Source organism: Vanellus vanellus, assembly GCF_965231255.1.
Source record: "Vanellus vanellus genome assembly, chromosome: 27".
Lineage (NCBI taxonomy): Eukaryota > Metazoa > Chordata > Aves > Charadriiformes > Charadriidae > Vanellus > Vanellus vanellus.
In genome coordinates this window covers 1,386,427-1,413,255 of record NC_138932.1, presented here as the reverse complement: position 1 = coordinate 1,413,255, position 26,829 = coordinate 1,386,427, and the positions used below count along the sequence as shown (strand labels likewise).

The 26,829-nt window shown below is 49.9% G+C and overlaps 1 protein-coding gene across 1 annotated transcript in view; it reads left to right on the top strand.

The window, feature by feature from the left end:
• The window catches only part of VPS45 (vacuolar protein sorting 45 homolog), a gene marked incomplete at its 5' end in the record, with an annotated part of 29,818 nt that extends 2,989 nt beyond the window's left edge, over positions 1 to 26,829 (top strand). The window contains 10 exons of the mRNA XM_082496068.1: positions 119 to 256; positions 676 to 786; positions 1,387 to 1,521; positions 1,890 to 2,003; positions 2,696 to 2,863; positions 6,477 to 6,635; positions 7,419 to 7,526; positions 7,838 to 7,959; positions 16,055 to 16,186; positions 26,089 to 26,829. Of these exons, the coding sequence (XP_082352194.1) occupies positions 119 to 256; positions 676 to 786; positions 1,387 to 1,521; positions 1,890 to 2,003; positions 2,696 to 2,863; positions 6,477 to 6,635; positions 7,419 to 7,526; positions 7,838 to 7,959; positions 16,055 to 16,186; positions 26,089 to 26,176 (1,275 nt within the window). The 3' untranslated portion in view covers positions 26,177 to 26,829. The remainder of the gene's footprint in view (positions 1 to 118; positions 257 to 675; positions 787 to 1,386; positions 1,522 to 1,889; positions 2,004 to 2,695; positions 2,864 to 6,476; positions 6,636 to 7,418; positions 7,527 to 7,837; positions 7,960 to 16,054; positions 16,187 to 26,088) is intronic.

Below are 26,829 nucleotides of genomic sequence, written 5' to 3'. Positions count from 1 at the left end.
TGGTGTACCTGCTCCTCCAGTCAAACTCTTAATTTACCGTAAGACTTAGAAATAAGACTTCCTGTGAGAAGGAGTTTGGGGATGATGTGTCCGTACTAGACACAGCCTTTCCTTCCAGGGTCGCAGTTGGGATCCGGCTCAGCTGTCCCGGACAACTCAAGGGCTGACTGCTCTGCTTTTGTCTCTGAAGAAATGCCCCATGATTCGGTACCAGCTCTCTTCTGAGTCAGCGAAGAGGCTTGCTGAATGTGTGAAGGTACGGTGAGAACCTACAGCGATGTGAAATACATTTGGCAACATACTTGAATTTTGTTTCATTTTTTCTACATATTGATCCGTTTGAGAGAAAGCCCCTTTTTCAGTTGATTCGTGTAAATTCTGTCATTTACTTTGGTGCACAGCTTTGGGCAAGTCACACCCCTTGTCTCTCCCTGCTCTCAACCACAGAGCAGGTGAAGAACCGTATTTCCTGCGAGTGTCCTAAATGGCAGTGGGTTACCCAGTGCCTTTTGAGAGCCGGGGTTGTTTCTTCCTTAGCAGTGTGGACTAAGATAGCAGCACAACTTATTTTTCACCAGATCCTCACTTTTTGTTCACCTGTATCCAAACTAAGAGGAAACATTTTCCAGGTATACATAAGACCAAGTGGCTTTTTTTATTCCCTTTCCTCGACAGCAAGTAATCACTAAAGAGTATGAGCTGTTTGACTTTCGGCGCACTGAGGTTCCTCCTTTACTTCTCATTCTGGACCGGTCGGACGATGCCATCACCCCACTTCTGAACCAGGTGAATCATCTTCGCGGTAGTGCGAGGGCTGAGGTAGGAACACAAGTGCTGGAAGTGCAGCGAGCCCCGTGGCGGGAGCAGTGAGTCCAAGTTCGCACCCTGTCAGGGTGAGGTTTATATCTGAAAGGTGAAAAGTATTGCCCCCTGCCCCCATTCTTTTTGAAACCTCTCCTTTATCTCCTGGCCCGATTTTTCAGAGTTGAGCAGGGGTTGTGCGTGCTGGCTTCAGTGGCAGTTGTAGCCAGCACCCCGGCAAACCAGCCCAGTTGCCCCTCGGTGAGACCCTCCCCCTGCTTTGTGAGCTTTGTGTCTTTTGAAGGGGCCTACAGTACGCACCCGGGAACGGGGTGGTTTTCCTTTGTGTTTGCACCAGCGCCTCTCGCCACGGGACGCCCATCTGGTTATAATAGAAGCGATATTTCTTCTTATTGTAACATTCTAGCCAAAGTTTGAGAAATGCACGCTTTGGACCCGCTGTATGTTCCTAGAGGCATGTAAACTGATTTTGTTTGAGTTCAGCCTGAAATCCATTAATTTTCCAATGCTGTTTGGTATCTTACTAAGGTCATTGTTTGCCTTTTCTTTCCCCATCCTCGTCAGTGGACATACCAGGCTATGGTTCATGAACTGCTGGGGATTAACAACAACCGCATCGACCTCTCTCGGGTTCCGGGGATAAGCAAGGATCTCCGCGAGGTGGTCCTGTCTGCCGAGAACGATGAGTTCTACGCCAACGTAGGTATCTCGGTGGGGATCTTCAGGAGTAGCTGAATTCGGGGATCCGGTTCCATTCTTGGTTTTGCCACATAAAAAGAACTTTCCAATGACTTTGAGCATCAGGGTGGTGATGTAGTGTAGAGCTTATGCAAGTGGTGAAAATCAATGTGTAGTGCAAGCAGCATCTGACGTGAAATAACGTGTCCGTTTTATAGTTTTCTTTCAAACCCGGGCCACTGGCAGAGCTGCTTTGCTCAAGCTTGGCTCTTGGAGACGATGCACAACAGCTCTTCGGTGTTCTGGGCACAGAGTGCCACCTTGTTCCACTGGCATCAAGGCCTGTGTTAGAATGGCATTCTCTCAGATCCCTGTCTTGTGCCCTACAGAACATGTACCTGAACTTCGCAGAGATTGGCAGTAACATCAAGAATCTTATGGAGGATTTCCAGAGGCGGAAACCTAAGGAGCAGCAGAAGCTGGAATCCATAGCAGATATGAAGGTACAGACAATCTACACCTAACTGAACGGACTTTTAAAATCCCGTCCATTGCAGCATAGTGCCGATCACTCCTGTCTGTACACTGACAGTCTGCACTACCAGTGCCAACGGTTCAGATCTCTGTGGCATGCGAGTTTTGGGGAGCGGGAACCTCCTTTTTGCGCTGTGTTCATTACAACAGTTGTGTACACTTTGAGAAGCCATTCTGCACCGCTGCAGCGTGCTCTACAAGCGTGCTTATTCCGACTGCTCTCGAAGCTGCTGCTGAGAGCTTGCTGAATCCCGAAGCCCTACAACTGAAGCAGTAAGCTCGGGTTTAAGTACTTAGCTCACTCCAATATGGCTGTGTGGACTTTATAGCTGAGCCGGGTCACTTGGCAACAGCTCAGAGTGCAGGCTATTAATTCAGTCACTGCTCAAGCTTTAAAGAATCCTGGTGATGTCTTTGGAGATGCTTTCCGCATCCTTTTATTGTAAGAGTAAATAAAAAGTACATCCCTTCCAAAATTCTCCTTGTAATTGGAGAAATCCTGTGGGATCCTGGGATTGAGGTGCCCCATCATCCATACACCCACACTGGTCTTGCTTATATTGATGCAAAGGACTTTATAGGATTTATGGCTGTGTTGCACACATCTGCTGTCTCTTGCTTTTATTTCAAAGAACCGGTTGCTTTGCTCTCCCCATTGTAGGCATTTGTGGAGAATTACCCGCAGTTCAAGAAGATGTCAGGCACGGTATCAAAGCACGTGACAGTGGTGGGAGAGCTCTCTCGACTGGTCGGGGAGCGGAACCTGCTGGAGGTGTCCGAAGTGGAGCAGGAACTGGCCTGCCAGAATGACCATTCCAGTGCTCTCCAGGTACCTCGGGCTCAAAACCTGACCTTGATCCTTTGTCTGAATTGAGACAGTTTGATCCTGTAACTCCCCTGTTGATGGAAGTTTGATACGGAAAGTCAGCGGGAGTTCTGCATGCAGATATCCTGTGGGGCTGGGACATGAGATGTTAGAATTACTCTTCTCCTCCCCGTTCAGTTCAGATGGGGATGAATCATAGTTAATAACTGCCTTGAGAAGCATCTTTGCAAATTCTGTCTTTACATTTCACAATACAACATTCCTTCGTTGTACACAGTCAGTCGGCTTCTGGCAAGCTGCCTGTGTAGGCACAAGTGAAAAAAAAACCCACTCGGAGGCCGGTGCAGAAGCTGCTTGTATTTGTTGGGGAGGAGAAGAAATGGAATCCATGAAATTGTTGAAACCAGACTATTCATTGAGGTGCTGGCTTTTACCTTTTTTTTTTTTTTTTTTTTAAAAAAAAATAAAAATCAGTGGAAAGCCTCTCAGATAAAAGATTTCTTTGGCAAAGAGGACTGAAAAAGCCTAACAGAGACTTCTGTTAGAGCTGAGTATAGACTGAAGTTTTGACCCTGCGCTGGCTTGTTGGATTCCATGACCTGACCTAGTATCTGACAGTATGTCAATAGTGATGAATTGTGGCTGCTGACTATTCAGAGAAAATAGCAGTATTGTTGAGCGTGGCTGTATTAGAGCAGAGTTCAGCCAGCCACACAGTATTAAAGAATGATTTCTTAATTTTTTATAGCTAAGGTGGAAGTTACACCATATAATAGGCTCCTTTACACCGTAGTGGAGAGACAGATTGACCAGAAAACAAAGATAAGCATCTTCAACAGATTTGAAATACATGTCTTCTTTGCCTCTCTTATTCTGTGCTCCAAGTGGGTGGTGAGGGGATAATATTAGACTCTTCAAGGACTGTAATCTATTACCAGACCCCGAGCTGATGTGAATCAGTATAGGCCTGCTGAAGTCATCGCAGCTATATAGATCGGCTAGCCTATAGATAATGATTCGATAGCTTATATTTGGTAGAATTGACATGACTAAGTCTTGGAGTGGGAAGGCAGCCATAAAATGCATTTGCTGAAAACAGCCTCTGAGGTTCCCTTGCTATATCATTGTTTCTAGATGAAGCTTTTGCAGTTTAAAACTCAAATATTTGAGTTCTAATCTGTCAGCCCGTCGTGTCTGTGCTGTGATCTGGTATTTCTGGTATTAAGACAGCACAGAGCGTTAGAGTTGAAACGCGGGTGCTTGGCGTTGCAGACCATTTTGGAAAATGTTGGTCTACTTTTGATGAAGTTATCTCAGACTGGTTGAAGAAAGGTATGATGTGAACTTCTGGCAGTGACGCAGTTGTGTTACCAGCTCTGCGGTTAAGAGAGCGTGTGGCAGTGCTGGAAATCGGACGGAGACGCAGGCAGGTCAGCCCCCACCGAGCGCTGCGCTCTCATGGCAGGGTGGTTACTGGAGATCACCTTGATGCTGGTTCAGGTCTTAGTCTGTGCTAACCAGGTCTTTCTGCAGTTTTTACAGCAGAAAAGCTGCCTGCGGTTTGCTTGTAGCCACATGCCTAAAGGGCTCTATTGTGCTTCGAACAACTTGAGACCGACTGGAAGACAAGTAGCAGCTAAGAAATAAATGCAAAACTGTGGAACTGGTATCCTTCTACACGAGAGATCAATATCTCTCTGGCTGCGCTGCCCCAGGCTGTTCCCTGTTGCAGTTTCCTAATGGCAGTGAAGGGCCAAGGCCGCAGAAACAATGAAGAATGAGCCAGTGCGGGAAAGAAAGGCAGAATTGTTCTCCCGCTGATGTAACTTCAGCAATTGTTAATTCCTCTGGTGGCCTAGGGCCCCCGAGTACAGTACATTTTGGTTATTCTTCCCCTGGTCTCTTATTAATCCCGACATCGTGCATGAGACCTGAGAGATGAATGGGAGGGTTTGAATCCCGTCTCCTTCGACAGACAATAGCTTTGCTGTTCTACGCACTTCCCGCTTATATAGGCATTGCCGCTGCGCTGCCAGTACGGGATCAAGATCCGTGCAAACTAACATCGCCCTGGGACTCTGTCCCTATCCTCACAGGTGAATTCCTCACCTTCCTGGGGTTAATGGTAAACTCCTCTTGATCCTCCTCAATGCCAGGGTTTTATCCTGTATTTTTGTAACTAGTCAGCATTAGTCAAACAAATGACAGCAAATATAGGGGAATCGGCGCGGTAAATAACAACAGTTTCCCACCGTTGTTTCACAGCTGTTCGCTGAATGTTTCCATCTTGCCTATCTGTAGTGGGAGGGTAGGAGAATCTTGCAGAGATATGCTGTGGTTTTTGGAGTGTGTGAAGGTCATGTAGGCTTACAGAGTGGAAAACAAATCCTAACTGGTTCTGTCGTTCTCTTGGAACTGCCGTTTCTGCAACTGTGAAACTGGCAGCTCCTCTGCTCCCCTGCATTTGAGCTAACACAGGCTGATTGTTTTGCTTTAATATTCAGCACAGGGAGAATTTCAGACTTTGCTGTGTCCTCCTAAAGCATCTCTCCAGCCCTGACCAGATGTCTGCAAACACATCTGGTAGTTGGTGCCTGTTCTTTGAGATCCATCTCAAAGCTCGGAGTTAAGAAGCTTATTACTCCCGCGGCTCACCTAAGCTACCAACTTGGCTCTGGTGTTTGTTCTGTTAACTGCATTATCGCAGCTCTGCGACTCCACACAATGACTGAGAGGTTGCAGAGAGGAAATAAGTGCTTTTGGTGGTAATGAGAAGGAGTAGCACTTACACGGCCAGTCGTCGCTTTACACAAGCAGTTCCATCCTGCCTGCGGTCCCTGGAGGGCAAACGCCATGCACCAGCGGTTCAGAAACTTTTCTGGAAAGGGTCTGTACGTTACCAGGCAGCTGATTTGGGGCACACAGCCTTTGTATTTACGATGGTATCGTGGTCTTTTCAGCACAAAAAGTAATCATCTCCATATTAGAAGTAATAAGTGTAGATTTCTGTACTTACCTCCAGCGCTGTAATCTTTCTTTTCCTTTTTATGCCTGAATTCCTTTCATCCTTTGCTTCCAAATGTTGGGTACGTGCTCCTTCGCTTCTCACATCCAAAGGTTATCTGAGACTTCAATGCTTTTGCGCTACACCTTCCAAAAGAAAAAAGAATTGGTGTAATTGTCCTCGCTCTTTTTTTCTTGATAGTCAATATCGTGATAGAACTTGTGGGCCAGTTTTGGCTCTGCTCGGGGTGGGAAGGGAAGGGCAGAGGGTAAAGGTTCCTGTAAGTGCCTGCCGATGCCCCCTTCAGGGCAGGCGTACGGTCACTTGAGCCCACCCCGCGGCACATTATGGAGAGTTAGGAAGGGACAACAGAATTGGGTTATGAATTCCCAGCTTCATGAAAAGACCCAAAAGCAACTTGCACTCCATTGTACTCCAATAAATCTACCCACAGAGCACATAAAAAGCCGGGCTCCGTTGCTTATGGCACAATTTAATTCTCTTGCATTCCTCCTGCATGCAATTTTGTTGCTAGGCAGTGGGCTTGATATTAGTCTGATTTAATGTCCTTTGAAGGCCTCTCCGCTAACACTGCTCTCTGTTTTGCCGCAGAACGTGCGTCGCCTCCTGCAGAACCCCAAGGTGACGGAGTTTGACGCTGCCCGGCTGGTGATGCTTTACGCCCTGCACTACGAGCGGCACAGCAGCAACAGCCTGCCAGGGCTGGTGGCAGATCTCAAGAACAGGGGTGTGTCAGAGAAATACCGAAAGGTAATTGCAGCACTGCTCCTTCCGCTGGATGAACGAGCGGGACAGGAGGGCACAGAGGTGGAAAATCATTGATGATTGGTGAAAAGCTTGCTCGCTTTAGTTTAGCACAATGCTTTTTTGTTGAATTGCGCCACACCTTGCGACAAGCAGCCTGAGCTTGGCTGGGGCCTGCAGGTGTTACTTTAAAAGGCATAACTAATTACTTAATTTCCATTTCCAAAATCAGGGATATTATGAAGGATTGAATACAGCAGGGATGGCAGGCACGCCAGGAGTCTGCTAGGATGAGTGTGTGGCATGTAAACGGGGCCTGGAACATGCTTCCTTTCTCCTTCTCCTCTTCCTCCCCACCCCTTTCCCCCAGCTCCTGCTGAATAGGCAATAGTTGCAGCAAAGGACTTCTGGAGACGGTAGAAGGAGCTTGGCTGGGCGGGAGAGGGTGGCAGCGCTTGGCAAACATAGCGAGCAGCTGGAGAGGAGGTGGAGAAGCAGGATGATGTCACGTTGTATGGAAGATCTGCTATCACTGCAGCAGACTAGGGAAATGAGAGCCTCTCTCCTTATGCAGGCAGTGTCGAGGCAGGTTGACTGGCTTGGTGGAGATGGGGAATACTTCTTCTCTTCCCCCTTGCCTCTCTCTGTGCTGCGTTATCTGCTTGGGGTTGATCTCCTTGACTCCTTGGTCATCAATCCAGTACCTCCATTGAGCCTAACTAGACAAAAACTACCTGGAAGCTGGTTTCCTGGGTTAATAGGATTCTGGTTTTACCTCTCTCTGTACAGCTGGTGTCTGCCATTGTGGAGTATGGAGGGAAACGGGTGCGGGGCAGTGACCTCTTCAGTCCCAAGGATGCCGTAGCCATCACCAAACAGTTCCTCAAAGGACTGAAGGTATGGGTCTGCTGCAGATGAAATAATGACAGTTTTAGTCAACAGTCACGGAGCAGGATTTGCATGCAGAGCAATGCCATGTGTTGTGGATTTCAGAGATTTAATCGTAACTGCAGTGGGCTTTTAGGCTGTAATTCTCCCTGAGGACAATGGGAGTTGCTGAAAAGCCCCTCTACATCTGGACATCTGTGATTAACACTGGCTGTATCCATCAGATGCTGCTGCTGCTCCTTCTGTGTGCCTTTGCTGATCTCTCTTAGCCTGCTGCTGTGCTGTATTAATCCATAACAAGAGCTTCTCTTGCACTGTAGGGCGTTGAGAACGTGTATACACAACACCAGCCTCTCCTTCAAGAAACACTAGATCAGCTCATCAAAGGAAAACTCAAGGACAGCCAGTACCCCTACCTGGGTCCCAACACTCTCCGTGACAGGTACGTGGGGCAGAGCTCGGAACTGAAATATATCTGCTCCTCCCAGTGTCACCACTTGTTTTGCTGTTTGCCTGGAGATGAGCAAAACTTGGGTTTGGCAGAGAAATGTCTCGCTTATGTAGGTCTGTCTTGTGTTCTCAAGTAGGTGCCCTGGAGAGGGTTATTAAGACCGAAATATGATTGTCTTTTCTTGCTGGCCAAAATACAACGTTCCCATTATAAGGGCTCAGGTAAAGGATAAAGCCATTGCACCAAGCTGCCAGGATGTTCACGTGATGGGCTTCAACATGCCCCCTAACTTCACTCCATGCCATCTGGCGTTTATTTGTAGAGTACCAAAAATAGTCCAACTGCAAGCTCTCCCTTCTGAGCCAGTTACTATTCCTGATGAGAACGGGATCTTGCTGAATATGGCTAATAACCGTAATTGAAAAGAACTCTGGCTGTCTGGTTCTAGCTGAATTTGCTGGAGCTAAGCTAATCTGTTGTCAAAGAAGTCATTAAAGGTAAATATGGGCCGCAGAGTGAGGGCGCTGAATCAGTAGAGAGAAGATGACAAGTTGTCCTCTAACGGCAGCATTCTGTACAAACCACTCCCTTCTTTGGTACCGCAGTTTCCTTTCTGCAGACGAAGCTCCAGCAGAGTACTGGTTGGGTATTATTCCTTCTAGTGGTGGTCTCCTTTGCGGAGAAGAGCCTGCTGTTGCTTTGCTTCCTTTGGGTGATGAGGTCATCACAGCCATTCTCTAAATCTTCTCCAATGTCTGTTAAATGCCTGAGGGTTCCGCGGAAGGCATCGTACTTGCAGCATTAGAACAATCGTCATTCTTTTCACACGCTGCGTATTATTGGCTTTTTATCAGCAACCGCCACATTTTTAGTGAAGCAAAAAATAAATTCAAGGTGGTCATTCTCAACAAACGAGGGGACTGTTGCAGGGCAGTTTGGGTTGAATGAAAGCCACAGAACTCACTTGAAGCTGGAGAGAAGTGGAGTTGGGGACCGAGGTTGAGCAGTGTTGAGCGGGTGGGAGGAGCGGAAGCATGTCAAAGAGCGAGCATTCATGTCTGGCTGTCTCTGAGATGCACACACCCCGCTCCTCCTCCTCAGCCCTGCCTTGGGGCATTTCGGTCCATCCGATGAAAGCAAAAATGTATTATGTAGCAGGGAGGCATCCAAATTCCAGGCCAGGCTGACAGCAGGGGCCATTAATCATTTTATTATGAATAAGAAAGAATTATATTCATACAAGAAACAATTCGTTTGTGTACGTCCCTGATAGACCAAAAAAGAAATCTGCCTCACTCCAGATTTTCCCTTTAAAATCCAGTGGTGAGTTGTGGTTAGAGCGGATGGGTGGTTTAATAGGTGTGAGCCCTATCAAGGCCCCTAGCAACAGAGACGCGGTCCTCTGTGTCCTTGAAACCAGCTCATGACTGAGGTGGGTTTCAGCCCAACAAAAAGAGGTTGAGGGATGGGATTTGTGGTCGATGTGCAATGAGACCCACAGAACAGCAGGCACGGCAGGCAGCCATCCCTCACCTGCGTCTGTTCTCAGCTAACTGGAAACAAACGGTCTCCTGACCTTTATCTTCTCTTTTTCAGTTCCCACTTGCGTTTTCCTGAGCTGTGTTTCACTTATAGTCCTCTAAATGTTTCTGGAAAAGAGTACAGCAAGCTGTCCCTGAGAGTCCTGCTACAAAGAACACGCAAAGAATTTATCTGGGGGATCATGAGAAGGGTTTAATTCCTACCTTGAATTGAAGGAAGACTGGAGTTGGATGAAGGGAAATGGAGTTTGCACCTCCCTCCCTTCTCCGCAGCAGTTACAGCCGTGTCTCGTAGCTAAAAGATGTGAATCCTGTAGTTTTGTTAAAGTAAATCTCAAAATACAAAGGCAGAGCTTCCAGACTGTCTCCCCCTTAAATTTCTCACCGTCTTCCTTTGGTGTGGGATTGTCCTTGGGACAGCGGCCGGGTCCGACAGTGCTGCTGCCGGGTCAGACGGCTGCAGAACAATCAAAAGGGGAAGGGCAGGTGGTTATTAGGGTTGTTTCCTGATGGGAATGGTGGATCTTCTTGAGTTTAAGACGTAGGAGCAGTAGGAGTGAGGGTTTGTAACTCACAGAATAAGGCACCTAAGTACTTCTGTGTCTGGTCTTTACTGGTCATGTAAAACGGGGGCCACAGCACTGGGCTCTCTCTGAAGTATGAATATTCAGCATCGTGAAAATGGGGGCTCAGCTAAAAACGGGGTTTAGTTATCGGGTTTGGAAGAAAAAGGCCACTTGATGGTTTTGCCTTAGTGCCAAACCAATTGAGCGAGGAATTTAAATTTAATAATTTCTCAAAACTTAGTATACTAAATGGCAGCCCAAGGCAAACTGGGCTACACTCCCTTCTTGCTTTCTGCTTCCAGAGGATGGTGTTACCGTGATTGGCAGGAGTTCAGCAGAAGGTCAGGGCGATGGGCTTTGTATTTTTTGATCAAAGAGACGCAGTTGCTTGAACAGCGAAGAATTTGAAAGGATTCTTTTTAACTATTTCTTTCTGTATTAAACATTACAGTGTTGCAAGGGAGCTTCTGCTCCAAATTGGCAGCGGTGAAGGGAAAGGAATCTTTGCAAAGCACTGAGCAGGGCTCCTAGGAGAGAGCAATAAGCAATTCTGCTTTCTTTTGCTTCTCCTTTATTTCCCGCTGTGTTAAATACCATCCTTGTCTCGTATGCCACCAGCCTGCCGTCCCTTCCACCTTGCTGCTGGAGAGTACGAACTAGAACACTTCCCGAAGCCTCTCTGGCTCACAGCAGCCTGCGGGAGCCCCAGCTGTGTCCCGTGCTGTACGGAATGTCCCCTGAGGTGTGTGACCCCATGGGCTCTGCCGCAGCCTCCCCTTCGGGTGGAGCTTTTGCTCTGTTTGTGCTTTGACCCGGGATTTTCTCTAATGGGGCGTTTGTCCTGATCAGACCAACTGGGCCTGACGGGGTTACCTGAGACGGCTCGAGTCCGCTTCTTACAAAATTAACTTTGTAATCAGACCACAAGGCAGCTCCATCGCTGCGGTGCCTCTTAAAACCAAGCACGGGTCCTCAACGTTTTGCACGAACGCAGCAGCAGCCCATGAAACAGCGGCAGGAAAAGGCACACTGCTCCCGCGGGATCCCGGTGGGACTCGGCTCGTTCCGTGTCTCTCTCAAATTACCACAGTTTCTTACCTGCTTATTGAAAAATCTTGGGAAGTTACCTTGTCTGAAAGCCCATCAAAGTTCAGACTTAAATGTGGAACATGGGAGTTCACCAGTATCATCCAGTTTAGAGCATTCCATGGCTGGAAACGATCTTTCTCCCCCTGATTTTGTTGAGGGGAAAGTTGCAGTTGACTGCTTGAGGAGAGGAAGAATGTGGAGCCGTTCAGAAGTGTCTATAGCTGACGCCCATCTGAAGGGATGGGTGAGGTATCTCCTTAGGCAGCGAATATAAAATCTCCTTTTTTGGAAGCATCAGCTTGCAGCATGTGATGTGGAACCATTTGGCTGTGTGCTTTTGCATCTCAGCTCGCACATGCTGCCCTGACGATTAGGGGAAGTAGCGCTACCGCTAAATCATATTATCTTGTGTTCAGTATGGTTTGTGTTTTGTGGATTTTTTTTTTTTTAAGGCAAAACTCTGACTGTGCCCTTCTTTGTTCAAGGAAGTTGCTTTTTCCTCCTCTCTGAAGTGTTTGAGCGTTTAGCTGTTAAATTGGTGGTTAACCCAAGGAGATAGATAGCCACAGCCACAAACTGGGTGCGAGGCGCGCAGCAGCTGGAGTGAGTGTTGCTGTAGATTGCTTTCCCACTAATCCTGTAACAGTCTGGGGGGTTCTTCCTATTCCAAAATTGCTTATTATTTGCCCTTGATACGAGCAGTAATTCCCTGGGCACTTCATGAGAACACCAAGATCCCTTTGCTCCTTCCGCGGCAGCCTGCCCCTGCGTGCCTGAGCTCACTGCTGGTGGGTGAGACATCCGCGGGGTCAATGCTTTGCACGAGGCACCTGGAGTGGGAGTGAAGTTGCAGTTCTGCCCCCGCTCCCCTGTGCCAGGCTTAATTCCATAAGAAAGGCAGCAGCAATAGAAAAGCAAAAATAAGCACGTTCTGTGCTGTCCTGCTGATGCCTAGCGCAATCCCAACCGCACGGGAAACAGCGGCAGACCAGGGTATAACACCCCAGCGGGAGGTTTTCTTACCTCCCACCCGGCAGCTCGGAGGCGTTACCCGTTGAGTTTGCCACCCAGCGTAGGTATCGGCTCTCCCATGCTGGCTCCATTCGGATTATCCTTCTTTCAGGATTTCTCTAGCTGTTTGACATCTTCTTAGCATAGTTTTTTCTGGATATCAGTTGATCTGTCCCCTCTTTTTACAAAGATTCTTCACCACAACAAAAACTGCTGATACACAATGACAAAGCTGTGCACAAGATGTGCAAACCTGGAGAAGGCTCCAGGGAGACCTTAGAGCCCCTTCCAGTACCTAACGGGGCTCTGGGAGAGCTGGGGAGGGACTTTTTACAAGGGCATGGAGTGATAGGACGAGGGGGAATGGCTTCAGACTGGAAGAAGGGAGATTTAGATGAGATGTGAGGAAGAAATTGTTGCCCGTGAGGGCGGTGAGCCCCTGGGGCAGGGTGCCCCGAGAAGCTGTGGCTGCCCCATCCCTGGAGGGGTTCAAGGCCGGGTTGGACGGGGCTTGGGGCAACCTGGGCTGGGGGGAGGTGCCCCTGCCCAGGGCAGGGGGGTGGAATGAGATGAGCTTTAAAGTCCCTTCCAACCTAAACCATTCTATGATTCTTATTCTTGTTTTGTACGGCATCTCACACAGGGGAATTCTGTGCCCTGAGAGGTTTTTCTAAACACAGCAGTGACGAAAACACTATATTAAAAAACTCCAACCTTCCATTCATAGAGTTTGTCTCCTTTCTTAGGGCAGACCCCTATGCCTCACCGATTTGATCATGTCCCGAAGTCCTCGTCAGCGCTGCGCAGAGCGTGGCCGTACCTGGCGGGCCGTGCGTGTTCAGGCAACAGCTGACGGAGGAGCGGGAGGGGAGAGCACAGGCAGGAGGGCTTCCATGGCTTGCCGCTACTTCTCCTCTGCATGCTTCCTTCCTCCTTAACCCTATGTCATTCAAAATGCACTTGATCTATTTCAAACCCGCTTTCAGACAGCGGTAGATGCCTTCATACGGTATTTTTCTGTTTTTCAGCCTGGGGTTGAGAAACTAGCAAATCTCCTCTCCTCTGCAGCTGGGCTTTGCGTGAGCGAGAAACACATAGTTTTCCTTCCCGTGGATGTAATCTTCAGCCGTGCCGTGGGTTGATGAAGTGACTATGCACAGTCTCGCCCTCATTTCTGGGGATCCAGCACCTGGTTAGACTAATTCACGTAGCTCTAACTCCTCACTCCTAGGAGAAAGCTGTGACCTGACTCCAGGGACTGTTAAGTGATGTGGATTTGCAGGGCTGATGTGGTGACAGTGAAAGGCGACGGCAAATTGCAAGGCCGGTACATGGTAAGATATTCCAGAGGAGCATATGGGAGCTAGGCACATGACTCCGGCATCCGAATTCCTCAGGTCTTTGATAGTTCCAACCAAAAATGCATAAACGATGGTACCAGGAGACTGATCCTGTGGATTCCAGTCTGCACAAGGCTTCTTGGTTAAGAAGTTGTCTGGTTTGTTGCTTTGTTGCTCCAGTGATCCAGTTTGTGAGGGTATCTTAACCCTAAAGGTCCCACCTGACTTACTGGACTTGAGGGAGATGCAGCTTTCTCAACCTAAGAGACATTCTCCCTGTGAAGTGAGGTGTGGCATGGCCTACTCGGCACATCTCCTACGTGCATCACGATAAAAGTGGGCTCGTAGAGATTTTGGGTATGTTTGTTCTGACAACGGCTTACCACGTTACTTCATTGCTGTGCATTCCCTTTCCTTTGATTTCCCTCCCCAGAAGACTCGGGCGCATTTGCATCTAGTTTCCAAAGCCGTATGCCTAAAAAGACAAGGTACGGCGCTTTTCTGTCCTCTGGGGCTGGCTCAGCGACTCGTGTTGTCACCAGGGTGCAAAAGCCTCCGTCTGCCTCGGTGAGATGTTTGAACCTGCACAGCCTGAACGCGCGGTTGCTATATATAACCTCCTTATCTTAAGGCTGCAGTGCAGAAGACTTCACAGGCTGTTCCTGTGCAGGGGACGCAGCATAGCTCTGCAGGGAGGGACGAGCACGCCGAATCCTGGGGCTCCGGGAGGGGAGGGAAGGGAAGACAGCACAGACGGCGTGCTGAAATCCCGAGGGCAGCACTGCCTACACCTCTGCTCCTGGGTGGAAGGGGTAAATCACGAGCAGGGTAAAACTTGTCGCTCTGTCCAGAGGGCGCAGGCGTAAAGCATCTGATACAGTGTGTTCCACTCTTGCTGACTTCTCTACAAAGGATTCTACTTTACGCCTTGTTCTTTTCAAGGAAGCTCTACAGTAAGCTGCAGCTGGAAGGCTTGGGCACTGTTAGAATTATTAGAGTCCCCGAGGATAACAAATGGTGTAGTGACTGCGGAAAAACTGTATTGAATGCAACAACTTTTTTTGTTGTTGAATTAGCCGTACTGCATGTCACCAGAGGGTACGCCTCAACTGATGGGGTTCCCATGTTCCAGGCATCGAGGCTGCAGTATTCCCTCTCCTCCCGGCAAAGGGAGACTGCCGGCACCACCTACAGCATCGCCTTTTGTCTGTCCAAATCATCTTAGGCACACCTAACCCAAACTCTCTGAAAAGACTTATGATTTCAAAGGTTGTTGGTAACAAAGATCACTTTGGGAAGGGGTGTGTGTTATCTTTTCCATTAATTTTTCTTACCTTTCGGCATCCTCTCCAGCGTCAGGGAGGCAGTTGTGTGGACCTGATGGCTAACACGCCTGTTCTGAGCCAGTGTCCCACCCTGACGGCAGTTTTGCTCTTGGTAGCACTGTCTGGTCAGTGACGCCAAGAAAGAAGTCCCTGATGTTGCTCCTCTGGGCAGTACTGGTGTCGAGGGCTTTGCAGGTTGGCTTCTCAGCAGGGAGTAACCAGAGACACAGAGTCCAGGTACATCCCGGGGTCATCCCTGTCTCACGCTCTGTTTGCTTTGTCACTGCCGCGGAGCCTGCCCAGCCGGAGCAGATGAAGGCCTGCTGCTTCCACCGCTGCAGTGAGCAGCTGTGTTCTAGCCCAAGTACCTGCTGGGAAAGCAGACATGAGTTTTGAGACCGCAACAGAAAGTTAATTGTGTCGAGACTTGACTGCTCTGACTCAAGCGGATGACTGGCAGGATGCGATCCACGCCTTTGCGCTGTAGGTTCTTCCAAAATCGGTCTCTCAGCTTGTAGAGGGCAGCAGGGCTGATTTTGGGGTTGCAAACACACTCTGCTGTCCCTGAGAGCACAAAACTTAAGCGATTGGGGAGGGCGGCGCGGGGAAGGGGCAGCCTTCCTTTGAAAGCAGAATGCGGAGGGCATGTGGCTGGTTTTGTATTTTGTCAGATGAAGGCGCTTCCCTCCTTCCCCCTTTCCCCTCCCGCTCTTCCCCTGTAACGTCCCGTATTTCCAGGCGTAACCTCAGAGGTAAACTTATGCCTAAATCCCAGTGGTTCTGTAATCAGCCAGCAAAACTGCAGCTGATCCATGCCCTTCAAAGCAAGCCCGAGAGGTCTGAAGCGCCACTGTTGTCCTCGTTTGGCTCCCGAATTGATCTTAATTTAACAGCCGCAGCAGTGTCTCCATCATGCATTAAACATTGGCGTATGTGTCGTGGTGGAGCTCCGCAGGGATGCAGCGTGTGGGTGTTGCTGAGGAGGCTTTTAAGGACCGTTAGCACGTTGTGTAAATGTTTAGGAGAGAATATGTTTTAAAAGCGATTTAATGGGCTGCACATTGTTGTCGGTCTTGAGCCCAGCGCACCACAGAAACGAGACTCAGTCCAGGGAGAGAAATCAACAGCGTCGTTGCCTCAGCACCCGTGTGGGGTGCAGGATTTATCCTTGTGTTTTGTCTGATCCCGCCTAAACATTCGCGTCTTTGTTGCAGGCCCCAAGATATTATCGTCTTCATCATTGGAGGGGCAACTTATGAAGAGGCGCTGACTGTCTATAACCTTAACCGCACCAACCCGGGGGTCCGCATCGTCCTGGGGGGGACCACAATCCACAACACAAAAAGGTAATAACCGTATTTTTTACTGTGGATTCTGCATATATAAAACTGCTGACGTGAGCGTGAATTTGCGACGCCTGAGGGACCTTCATCGTGCAGTAAAACACAGAAATGTGCGTAAACGGTCCGAGCCCGGCTCTGCTCATTCTGGCTGAGGGACACATTACCAAGCTGAAGGTTTCATGCGCATTGCACTGATTTCAAGTGCAGGGAAGTCGATGGGTATAGTTTTTCCTGCTTATAATTCACCACACACTCTTAATATGAATGAGAAGCCGGTGCAGCATGCAGGAATTCAAAACTGACTGCGGTCTTATTGCTCCCGTTGAAATCTGGAGCGACTCCATTTGATAGCAGTGAAGTTAACGTACCTATGATTAGAACGGAGTTCTGTGATTACTTTGCTAGCAGGCGCTCTGCCGCCCACGAGCCTGCAGAGTATTGGCTGTGTCGTTTGCATTTCTCCCTGGAGAACGGAGCTTTCCTTATTGGTTTGCTGTGCGCTCTGAGTTGCCTTTCCCGGGAGGTCAGACATTTCTAAGGGTTTAATCCCCGCAGGAACCGAGCAATGCCGGGGAGCGCTGACCACCCCGAGCTTCACTCGTTTCCTCCATCACTGTCTCTGGGGTGTTCCGGCAGCTGCCTATCGGGGCTGGAAGGGCACGTGTCGGGCAGCGCTGATGGTGTTTTACATCTCCTGTGCTGAGCTGAGCGAGCCATTCCTAAAGGTCTCAGTCGGGATTTACGGAGTCGGGCGGCTCGCACAGAAACCTGCAGCCACTTTGCTGTAGCTGGCCAAAAAATTCCTGTCAATATGGAACGCCTGGTTTATTTCCTATGAAATGTCTGGCTTATAAATACAAATAATGTTTCCTGAACCCAAATTCATAGAATCATAGAATGGTTTAGGTTGGAAGGGACCTTGAAGATCATCGAGTTCCAAACGCCCTGCCAATTATTCATCCGAGTATCTGAGCACAGGTGAAAATTCAGACCGCACTGGGGCTTGTTACCCATCAGCACGCCTCGTTGCCAGCCAAGCAAAGGAGCATGAATTCTTTCAATCCGTGCCTTGCTCCTTTCCACCACGCCGTTCCATCCCCGTTTGTAAAGACGCTGCTGCAGCCGGGAGCCAATGGGTTATCGGAAGGAGGGTAACGGCAGGAATGTGACAGGTGACCCACGTCTCTCCCATGTGTTGCAGCAGGAAGCGCAGTGAAATCTAAGTCCCGGGAGGGTCTCTGGTGTTGTCCAGCACCTGCTCTGGGCTTTAAGGGAACACCCTGCTCCGAGCTGGGGTGGACGGAGAGCTTCGACGTTACCATGTGGAAATGCAAACAGAGCACAGTCCTGCAAGAGGAAGGAAAAGTTAACGCTGCTCAGCATTTGGGATGAAATTTTCAGAGCTGACTAACAGCGTTGGGGGCCTCAGCAGTCTCCTGGAGTTCAGAAAACACACACTGTTAACACCACAGGCGTTGTATGTCAGAAATACAGCTGTCAAGCACTTCGCTGATCTCAGTTACTGACAGGTGGACTCAAGTGTAGCGAGCAGGCTAAAAAATGGCTTGGTTTTCAGGCCATATACGTGTGCTGCTGCTGCATCAGAGTCCAGTGTGATATTTATAAAATCGTTGCACTTTTGCCCTTCCTTTTCATGCCTGTAAGGGATCTTCAGGCTCCAAAACTGCCTGCACCATTCTCTCGCAAGAAAATCCAGGGGCTCCTATCATCACTTGCTCTGAAAAAATGCCCAAAACCTCTGAATCCACAGCGCCCGCTCTGAAATTTGGCCCGTATTTTAGCTTAATGTCAGATGATTGCAAAGCTCCTGAACTGATGCTAGCCCAGAAGTCAATTGCTTTTAGGAACTGGGTTACAAAGGCAAGTCTGTATTAGCCCACATATCGACCAATTCCTGCCCAAATTACCCAGCTTCCTCAACCTTCTGCTGTATAAAGTAGCCTTTGAACTAAATCCTGTTTTAGCCAAGCCTGGAAATAGTAAGGAAAAGAGACCAGCGGACACAGTAGCTGCTCTTTGACTGATAAAAAGAAAGAAGTTAAGTAAATTGTCGTCTTGCAAGGACGCAAAACACCCCCTGGTTCATATTCAGCCTGGCATCCGCTGTGACCTCCTCGTCTGCCAGCGCATTTTGAGGCTGATTTTGACATCTACCAACACGCCCGCCTCAAACTTCTCCCAGCATCTGTGCTGCGACCCTGGAGGGTACTGTCATCGCGCCACGCTAAACGCAAAAACCAGAGTACGTGCCGCGGGGCTCTCTGGGCTGGTATAGTTTTTCACACCATATTGGAGGTTGAGACCTGCCCCGAAAGTGTATCGGTGTAGCGGATTCAGCAAAAACTGTCACTGGGCGGGAGGGGAACAGAGAAAACTCACCAGCAGCGTTTTGAGTAGGAGAAGGAAAGCAGGAGCATGGCGAGCAGGAGGGGTGTGAGAAGGTGGTTTGAGCTTTAGGTTGCTGTCCCAGCTCTGCTGGTGACGTTGGGCAACTCTCTCCTTTGTCTCTGTGCAGCAGAAGGTCTCTGAGCGGGGACCGTCTCTCGGTCCTGCTTTACGAAGTTCAGGATTTGTAGCTACATCGTTGGGCTCCGCTTCTTCCATTTGTGCTGTAACGAGGAACGGCTGGGGTTTCTACCGCCACTACGTTTTGGCGCAGTCTCTGAATTATTTACAGAAAAACTAGGATACTGTATCAAAATTTGCATTTCAAAGAATGAAGTGGGGAAAAAATAAGAAAAAATAAAAAAGGCTGTTGCTTTTTAAGGGCTGACGGCTCCAGGGTCCTGCCTGGGAACTGCAGGGTGAGGACTGTCCAGGGCCCCATTCTACAAATATCCCAGCCCCAAATGATTCACTTTCCCAAGTGGCTTGAATCAGATTTCCTAAATGATAAGAGGCCACATTAATAAGAATAATAAAAAATTCAAACTTTTGGGTCGGTAATGTCAAGCCCTTTTGGAGGGAAGACTGGCCTGGCTGGCTCCTGTGCGCAGAGGAGAGCAGCCGGTGCCGACTCGCTCAGGACATCTGAGAAATGAAGAAGTTTCCCATCCACCGAGTGTTACCCGCAATTCCAGCAAAGTGCGTGAGGGTCACGGCTATTTCAGCAAATACACCGAGGCATCTGATGCAAGGAAACCTAGATTTTATTTTATTGTGTCCAAACTCCCCCCGTAATCCACTGGCCTTCCTTTAATGAGCTGTTGCTTATTTCTGCTGGATTAGGGTTGATATGTCACAATAAACAAGGAGATTTTTATATTAATGCGCTGAGCAGCCCATGTAAGCACACTAATCCTGTGCTTTCATTGTTCTTACCAGTCCAACTTAAATTGTGATCAACATCTGTGTTTGCAGGGTGGGGGATGGCTTAAGGGATATCCATTCCGCTTTTTTACAAAGCGGGAGACAAAGAAGCCTTCAGAGCTGGTTATGTTGTTAGAGCTGTATATTTGTGGGAAGATTATCTGTTTAAGAGACCATCTGCATTGTCCAGTGAATGTACCATAAGTAGATGCTTTAAAGAGGGGGAGTGAAAAATACTCAGTGTAGGGATGAAAAATACAACATCCCGTGTTTGCAAAGAGGGTCCCAAAGTAGGTGTAGTAGGTACCTCCTCAGAGGTTCCTTATGCCACACAGTTGTGTCATGGAGAATCTGTCCCTGTTGATCTTTGTGGATTTATACCCATAGAGATGCAAAATAGGGGCAGGCGTCTAATAACAGTGCTCATATCCTGAGTTGAGGCACGTAGTCTAAGGGATTCCTTATACCTACATCAGGCTACAGAAGCTGACGGGCTCTACTGTTGGAGTTCATTCCCCTGGGTGAGAAAATCCCAGTGGTTTTACAAGGTATGAGAAAAATTTCATTTCTCGGCATCCCTCCTCTGCCTCTAACAGCTAGATCCGCGTAGCGCACCTATTCCTCGGCCTCTTCCCTGCCATCACACGTGGGCACGTCAGGCAGCCGTAGGGTTGGGAACACGGCTCGGCTCTTCTCTTCCTGGCCGCACGCAAGAGTTGGGAGGAAAAAAATGCAGTAAAGCAGTGGGGGGTGCTGAAAAGTCAAGCGATGAAAGCCAGAGAAATGCAGAAAGCCAAAGATCAGAAAATTTCTTTGATTGTGCGCACTCCGTTTGGCTGCAGATGAGGCCTTAAATCTGTCCCATCTCAGTTTAGTGAATTTTTATCCTCTGTTCCCTCACGCTGATACATCTCGGAGGGTACACGGACAGGCACTCGGTAAGGCTTTGTGATCCTTTGAGAAACGCCGGCAGCGTGGAAAAAAATCTGTTGTTGTCAAGGAATTTGCAGTGTTTTTCTAATCCAAGCAGATCGGCTGCCTCTTCCTTAGGAAATTTTGGCACCTACTAAAAATACTTCTATTATGACTCGTCAAAAAGGTAAAAGAGCCGTCCTGGCCGTGTTTTCCTGCCTGATGAGCGTAGGCAATAGTGCGCTGCAGAGCTGTGCCCGGCGTGCGACTGTCGAAATGCCACATCTGCCCGTTTAAGGCAATTGTGCAGCGGCTCGTGCGGGGGACGCAGTCCGCAGCTGCACCGTCGCGCCCGGCCACCGGCCGAACCGCTTGAAGAACAAAGACCTGAGAGTGCGTAGAGCTCCTGTCTGCTTTTTTTCCTGCAACATAACGAGCTGCAATGCAAGGGCTGAAAGGCTGGGGACTAGTAATCATAGGGTTTTTAAAAAAGATATATGTAATACGTATTTAAATTATATTTATGGTGATTGTTCTTCCTTGACTTAGTGCCGTGCCTTAACTGACCATAGCAACATCTGTAATTACCTGCAGGAGCCAGATAAATTTGGGCAAAACTGGAGGTAAACCTGTAGGTTTTCAATTGCTCTCCGAAACAGTCTTTAAGTCAACATTGGTGGAGGGTCGTGTGCTCATACCAAAGCGCAGAATGCAAAGAGATTTTGGGCATTAGGGAGGGAGAGAAAAGGAAAGAAGGTAATTACCGGATTTTGAATTGAAGAAGTCGGAGCACTTGACGTGGCTGACAGTGCCTCCGAACCGCTCCGCTTCTCCGGGCTGAACGCTGGGCGGAAGCGGCTCTGGCTTCCCTCGCTTCCTCAGGAAAATTCAGAGTGAAGGAGCCGAGTCCTTGCTGTTGGCAGAGTTTTACCGGCAGTCCCGCGGGCGACCGGCTCTGTTCTTTGCCGCCACAGGCAAATGGATTGCAAAGAAATTCTGCAGGGTATGGAGGAGAAAGGGTTAAAAAATGATCAATAATCGGCTAAAAATGGAAGACCAAGACCAGGAGGAACATCTGGCGCATGGGGCTGACTCATCCAGAGCACAGGTTAAGCACAAACCTGCTGTGACTAATCCACAGGGATGTGGAGCCTGACCCACTTACCCAGATACAGTTACGAGCCCGGTGGTGCCAAACGTGGCTGCGATGTGCTTGGCCGGCAGATCCCGGTCACCTGTGCCTACGGGGGGAGGAGTGTTGGGAAGGTTTGGAGCAGAGCGGGGAGATGGGTTCAAATTCTTCTTGATATTGTCACTCTGAGCAGAGGCTTTCCCAGCCAGGCTGGAGTGGCTGTGACCACTGCGCTGGATGCTCGCTCCGTTTCTCGCAGGATCCTCAAGGTCCTGGGAACAACACCAGCCGTGGCACAGCTCACCTCGCTGCCACGGGTGGGAGTTTGGCTCTCGCTCCGGACGGGGACACCATCTGTGCAGGGGATGCTCCGAGGTGGTCATGTTACCCACTTTTAGCATCACAGAATGATTTGGGTTGGAAGGGACCTTGAAGATCATCCAGTCCCACCCCCCAGCCCTGGACAGGGACCCCTCCCCCCAGCCCAGGTTGCTCCAAGCCCCGTCCAACCCGGCCTTGAACCCCTCCAGGGATGGGGCAGCCACAGCTTCTCGGGCCAACCTGCGCCAGGGGCTCACTGCCCACACAGCCAAGAGTTTCTCCTTAATATTTAATCTAAATTTCCCCTCTTTCAGTGTCAAACCATCCCCGCTCATCCCATGGCTCCCCTCCCTGACCCAGAGTCCCCCCCAGCTCTCCCGGAGCCCCTTTAGGCACTGGAAGGGGCTCTGAGGTCTCCCCGGAGCCTTCTCTTCTCCAGGCTGACCCCCCCACCTCTCCCAGCCTGTCCTCCCAGCAGAGGGGCTCCAGCCTTCCCAGCATCTCCGGGGCCTCCTCTGGCCCCACTCCACCAGGTCCGTGTCCTTCTTATGTTGGGGACTCCTGAGCCAGAGGCAGCACTGCAGGTGGGGTCTCCCCAGAGCAGAGCAGAGGGGCACAATCCCCCCCTCGCCCTGCTGGCCACACTTCTGATGCAGCCCGGGATACGGTTCACCTTCTGGGCTGCGATCGCACACTGCCGGCTCATGCTGAGCTTCTCGTCAATCAGCACCCCCAGGGCCTTCTCCTCGGGGCTGCTCTCCATACACTCTCCGCACAGCCTGGAGTTGTGCTTGGGGTTGCCCCGACCCAGATGTAGGACCCCGCACTTGGCCTTGTTGGACTTCATGAGGTTCTGCTGCTGCTGCTGCTTCTTTAAGACCTCCTGAAGTATAAAGTGACAGCGTCTGACTGCATCTCCCTCTCCACACACACAGACTTTCTCTCCAGGTAGCAAGTAAACAGGATTCCCCTTTAAAAATAAAAGCAAGTCATTCTCTGGGAAGAACTCGCTCTGCCCGACTCTAATGCCTAAAAATAAAACCGGAGGAGGGACAGCTCTCGCGCTGTAATCACGGAGCAGAATGACCATAGCACAAGCGGTGCTCCCGTGTGCCTCTTGTAAATGAGGCTGCTGCCCCCCCCGAATGCATATTTCTGAGCTGTGCGGTGTTAAGATCTGGAAATTGGTGCAGGCATTTGCATGAGATTTTATTTTTTTATTATTTTTTTTAAACCCTGCTTATTCACAACCTGGGCAGGTAGACCTATTTTAGACCTGTTGTAGAGGAATCACATTTTTGTAGGATTTGTGGTATATCCTGACTTGTATTTCTTTTTTTTTTTTTAATAAAAGCATTAATGTTCAGATAATTGATCAGCATATTGAAGGAATGAGTCAACCTAGAAACCGGTAGCACTGTACCGCATTGCCAGAGTAACCATCTTCCTGGTAACGTATCCTCCTCAGCTCTTCTGTGGGAGCGTTGCTGTGGTTTTGCGGAGTGTTCTGCTGCCTCCCAAACCGCGCAGACTGACGGGTGTAAGTAACTGCCACCAGCGTTCTGTTTTCTGGGCAGCGGTCACAGCTCCTCTGGCTTCAGAGGCTTCTCGTACAGACAGACGGGGATGTCGCATGGGAAGGTTTGCTCGCCAGCGGCTTGCCCTGGTGTTTGTGTTCGAGCGGCTGCTCAGGAGCCGTGTTGGGACACAGGAGAAAAGGGTCCGGTCGGTGTACGCGGGACAATGCTCCATCCATGGCCGGGCACTTGAAGGATGGAGGTGGGGAGCAGGAGTGAGCTGTCAGTTGCTGGTGAAACTGGGACTAGCTCTAAGCTCCGGCCCTAGTGCAGTGCTCCCCTCTGCCCTCGTTTGAATGTTATGGGCAGGAGCGCTGTCCAAGAGCATATAAAAGCCTATAATCAATCAAAAACAATGCAAGGAGCTTTAAACCATTATTCTTTCAAAGGTTTCTTTTTCCTCTTGAAAGGATTGAATTAGCCTCAAACTTTAACCCACTTTTAGACCTATTTAAACAATAGTGTTTCCAAGGTTTAGCCTTCCCAGCTTGGTCGCGCTGTGCCGGGTGAAGCTCTGCGGCGCTGTTGAAGCACGGCCGAGGCTGCTGGAGGGCGGGCGCGATGCGGCCGACCCGGCTGCAGCTCCCACAGACCCCACTCTGTGTGTGTACCCACATCCCCGCTCGCTGCACGAGCTCCTCCACCCAGGTAGGAAACGGATCTGGGATCCTGGCCAGGTGTAAGCCTGGAAACTGAACCACCGTGACACGTTTCGGGGATAAAACTGGCCTTTGAAGACTGGCTGGTGACAGAATGGGTGAAACCCATTTTGCAGACTCATCGAGGTAGAAATCATCTCTCTTGCCACCAGTGCCACACAACCCCGGTCCTGCACGCAGCAGAAATTCTTTGCTGACAAATGGAGTTGCCTCCACAGTGATCGTGACTTCAGCCGTGTCCATACAAGGCTTTGGAGACGCACCACAAGCATACCAGAATGGGACTTTCCAAACTATCAAAACACTGAGCCGAACTCCGCTCCCGAAGACGTAACAGGGCTTAAGTGGAAACGGATTTGGGCTAGGACTGGACGGCCTTGCAGATTGCAATTTCAGGATCTCAGGACCTGAACGGCGCCCAGCCCTCCCAACTCCCAGATGCTTTCACGACCTGCTGCACGCTCGCTACCTGTTTCCACCTTTTTTCCCTCTGCAGTCGGCCAACGCCAGCCCCTGATCTCCACCTGACAATTTTTCCCTTGAGAAGCGCTTCACCTATTCAAATGCGTCTCTGAATATGTTATCTTTTGGGGATTGTGTGGGACCAGTGCTCTGGGGTGCACTTGAGCCGTTCACTTGACTTTATAGGGCAAACTGGTACATAAATCTCAAATTGACAAGTTCCTCGGGGTCTAGCCCCCTAACTTCCTTAACTCGCCTTGGAAAATCACACAGGGGAGGGAGTGGGATGAAGCTGAGTGTGTACATAAGCATTTTACTGAGTTAAAACTTTCTTGAGATGCGTCCGAATGAACGGTTAGCGCCCCGGGGTTTCCACATGGCTCGTTATTTAGGTTTGAGTGTGCTCTAAAGAGGCTGGAAATGGGAGGGAGGCTGTGGGGGGAGGCTGAGGAGCTGGGGCGGGAGGCACAAGCGGCGACCCAGGCGGCTCAAGGGGCTGCTTTCCAGAAAGCCCTGGCTGTGAAACGTCAAGGATGCCTTCAGCAGGAGGTTTCCACCCTGCCTCTTCCTGCCTTATCATCCCCACAGGAAGATTTGAGAGTGAGCAGAAAAACAAGGCTGACCGTTGGCCTTCCTGGCTTTGTCGCTGAACGGCGAGCGGGGCTGCCAGCGCCGGCCAGATGCTGAGCTGAGCCCGCGAGGAGCGGCAGCCCTCGCTTCGGAAGCCTTATCGTTCATGGCATGGGGAGAGACGAGAGACCTCCTGGACGGGGTGGAGCATGTAAGGATGAACGGCTGCATTAAGTGAAGATGTTGAGCTGGTGATCCGTGCTGGGAGATTTTGGGCCCCAGGGCAGGTCACTGCAGTCCCAGAGCTTTGCGCTTTGTTCTCCCTCATTGAATTCATCCTGGCTGATGGGAGGATGTGTTGCTGGAAAATGGGAGCCATTCTCCAGGGCTGCCATTCGCTTATTCCCTCTTGGATTAGCGTCTCTTAACTGGAGCTGTCCCAGTCTGAGGATGTTTCCCCTGAGGAGTAGGTCAGTCAGAGGGTGATCCGTCCACCCTGCCGCTGTCCCTCGACTGCAGAGGGAACCGGTGCGCCCCAATGCCGGCTCTCGGGGTGATGCTTTTATGCTGGAGGACATGAGTCCTGATCTGAGTGTCCCTTTGCCATGTGCTCCTTCAGGGACCCTCAGTCCTTGGGGGGAGAGCTGCTGGGTTTGATGTGAGCCTGAGGAGGGGAAGGAGCATCACCGTTGGGACCAGGATCCCTTTTCTGGGTGGGTTTTTTGTTGGATCTCATGCTGTTGGGAGCAGGTCCTCTCCTCTTTGCCACGTTCACCACATACGGAGTGACTCTGTCCCTCCATCTACAGACATTTCCATAGCTCTGAGGTTGTAGAGCACTTGTTGGTTTTGTCCAAAGGCTTGAGGCCAGGCCACGCCGTTACTTTCTGTCTGCATGAAAAGTTGGCCCTTGTCTCTGCTAACCTTAACTTTGCTTTGCAGCTTCCTCGAGGAAGTCACAGCTTCGGGGTTCCGCGGCCGAAGCACTGAGAGCTCTCAAGTTACACCGAGGTCAAGCAGCAGGCGGTGAATCTTGGAGAAACCCCGTCTCGCCCATCCGGAGCTTCCATGAACTGAGTGTACAGCTTTGGAGCAGAACTGGATGTTCCTGCGCTGCACCGCTGCCGTAGCTTCTCCCATCCACGCCAGGAACCTTTGTGGGCACGAGAAGCGTCTGAGCAGTGATCGCTGGAGTTGGCGTCTGCCCTGATGAACCAGGACATGCCCCAAACTGCAGCACCCTCAGCGTCCTCTCACAAGTGCAGCTCTGAACGGGACGCGGCTGAGTAGTTGGAATTGTAACCGGCAGGAGAGCCTGGGAAGAAGGTCGCTACAGAAGCACCGGGTCTCTGCAGCTCTGCCGGTCTGTGGGAAAGCTGTGCTCTTAGGTGGTTTGTCAAAACACATGGTGTGAGTCCCCTAACGAACATCTAACGATCCTGGCCCGGAGTTTTGTGTGCATCTCTGGAAGGTGAAGCTGATGGGCACCGGAAGCCCTTTGCTCTGCTCATTTGTCTGTATATTTTGAGTCCTATTAAATAACCCATTTTGACTGAACCTCTTGTCTGTTAAATGATTCCTAATATCCCCTTCGTAATGCCACTGAGGTATAATTACATTCCTAATCTTCTTTATTAACCTCTGTTTACCTTAAACAAACACAACTCCGTGTACCTGGTTTTG